This window comes from Medicago truncatula, chromosome 3 (assembly GCF_003473485.1).
Source record: "Medicago truncatula cultivar Jemalong A17 chromosome 3, MtrunA17r5.0-ANR, whole genome shotgun sequence".
NCBI classification, from domain to species: Eukaryota; Viridiplantae; Streptophyta; class Magnoliopsida; order Fabales; family Fabaceae; genus Medicago; species Medicago truncatula.
Genome location: NC_053044.1, coordinates 35699312 through 35701464, shown reverse-complemented (window position 1 = coordinate 35701464; position 2153 = coordinate 35699312). Strand labels below are relative to the sequence as shown.

At 35.3% G+C, this 2153-nt stretch overlaps 1 protein-coding gene across 1 annotated transcript; it reads left to right on the top strand.

Annotated features, from left to right (window-relative positions):
* Nucleotides 1–484: 484 nt before the first annotated feature.
* LOC11413806 (abscisic acid receptor PYL4) lies at nucleotides 485–1840 on the top strand. The gene has a single exon (XM_003600940.4). It carries the CDS (start codon nucleotides 885–887, stop codon nucleotides 1581–1583), a length of 699 nt encoding a protein of 232 aa, XP_003600988.1. The 5' UTR covers nucleotides 485–884; the 3' UTR covers nucleotides 1584–1840.
* Nucleotides 1841–2153: the final 313 nt, after the last annotated feature.

Sequence of the window (2153 nt, the reverse complement as noted above, 5' to 3'; positions counted from 1 at the left end):
CTTGTTAGCAAGATCCATATATAAAAGTATGTATCGCTTAAATACTAATTAATTAGAAAAAATATTACAATTCTATGAACCAAAATAATAGAATGCATATAGAGACACGGTTTATTATACTTTTTATATTCTTTATAAGCCATTATATATTTCATATAATTTAGATTAAGAAACTACTCGAAGAATTAATAATGATATTTAAAGGGTTATTCATTTTGCAGTTTGATTTGCTGCATTAAAATACACTAGAAATTAAACCAACAGTACTATACACCTAAGAAAATAAGGAAATAGTGGGAATTAAAAACACAATAGTTTAAAGAGTGGTGGGATCCAAAGGAAGGAAGTTGGCAAATAAAAAACTTTATTCATATACAAGTGAACAATAAAATAATAGGGATGGAGGGAGAGAAGGAAAAGTTGGAATTTGAAATAAAGAAAAAAATGGATAATTGATAAAACTAAGACCAAATACATTTGCAAGTTGATCATCCACTTGCATAACCATGCGTAAGCTTCTTTGTGGCTTTGCAAGAAATCAATAACCCCAACAACAACCTTGTATAACCAACCCAACCTCAATCCCATTCCTATCATCTATCTCATTACTTTCTCAGCCCTTATCTCACGGAGCTGAAAAAGAACAAAGAAGAAAAGAAAAAGAAAAAAAAAACCTTAACTACACCAAAACTATATTGCAACTTGTACTACAAAAATATTTCTCACATAACACCTTTGCCTCTCTTACTTCATATATAGCTTTCTTCATTTTCTTCTTCATCATTAAATCATTAACACGCATGTTCTCATAATCATATTCATCTCCCTTAGAGAGTTTCATTTTTATTGTTTATTTTTTAGATATATATATATTTTTTTTTAAAATGCCATCAAGTTTTTCTCTTCAGCTTGAGAGATTCAACCGTACAACCGATGCAACCACCTACTTAGCCATAGCAAACGGTGCAAACTGCCCTAGACAACCACAAACACCACCACCCACGGCGGCGCGTCGTTTAGTTATCCCATTTCCACCATCTTTATCTTCTTCCAACGGAGGAACCCTAGTCCTAGACACGTTATCTCTTCACCACGCACACATGGTTGGACCAAACCAGTGCTGCTCCGTCGTCACACAAACAATCTCCGCCCCTATCTCCGCCGTATGGCCTGTAGTTCGACGCTTCGAAAATCCACAAGGATACAAAAACTTCGTCAAAAGCTGCCAAGTCATCACCGGAGAAAACATCACCGTCGGCGCCGTCCGTGAAGTTCGTGTTGTTTCAGGACTTCCAGCTGAGTCCAGCACTGAAAGGCTGGAGATTCTTGACGATGAACGCCACGTCATCAGCTTCAGTGTTGTTGGTGGGGACCACCGTCTGAGAAACTACCGGTCGGTGACGACGCTTCATTCTGTCGACGGAGATAGGACACTTGTCATTGAATCATACGTTGTTGATGTACCGCAAGGTAACACGAAGGAGGAAACGTGTTTTTTTGTTGATACTATTGTACGTTGTAATTTACAGTCGTTGGGTCAGATCGCTGAGAATACTATCAGAAACTCTGAGTCTGAGCAATAATCATGAATGAACTCATTTTTTATTTTTTATTGTTTTTTAATAATTTGGGTTGTGTTTTTGTTTCGAATATGGGGTTATGGATCTTATGATCATTATCGTGACATAGATGCCAGCCTGTATTGGGAATTTATGGATGGGTAGATTAGATCAGTAGGGCTTTTTTTCTGATGGCAAATGTAGTTTGAATATGATATGATATGTATATATTGATGATGTATAATGGATATGCATTTGATGATATTTATGTCACTAAATAATGTGTAGTGCTAGTTGTTGTTTTTCTTCTGCTTTTATTAATTTATATATCTGCGTTTCTTATAATAGATTGCTGGTTTTTCCATTTGCACCAAATTAAATCAGATACCATACCATAGTCATAGTGCATTGCATCCTATAGTGAAATTTGTATTCTTTATATAGTATACTTCATTTCATTCTTGATCTTATATAAGGTTGGGATGAAGAGCTGTGCTAACACTAGAACATGAAGGACGGCATTTTTTTTTAACAAGGGCAAGAGCAATGCCTTTTTTTTAATTTTGTTTTTTAATTAGAGATGCGCATTGTATA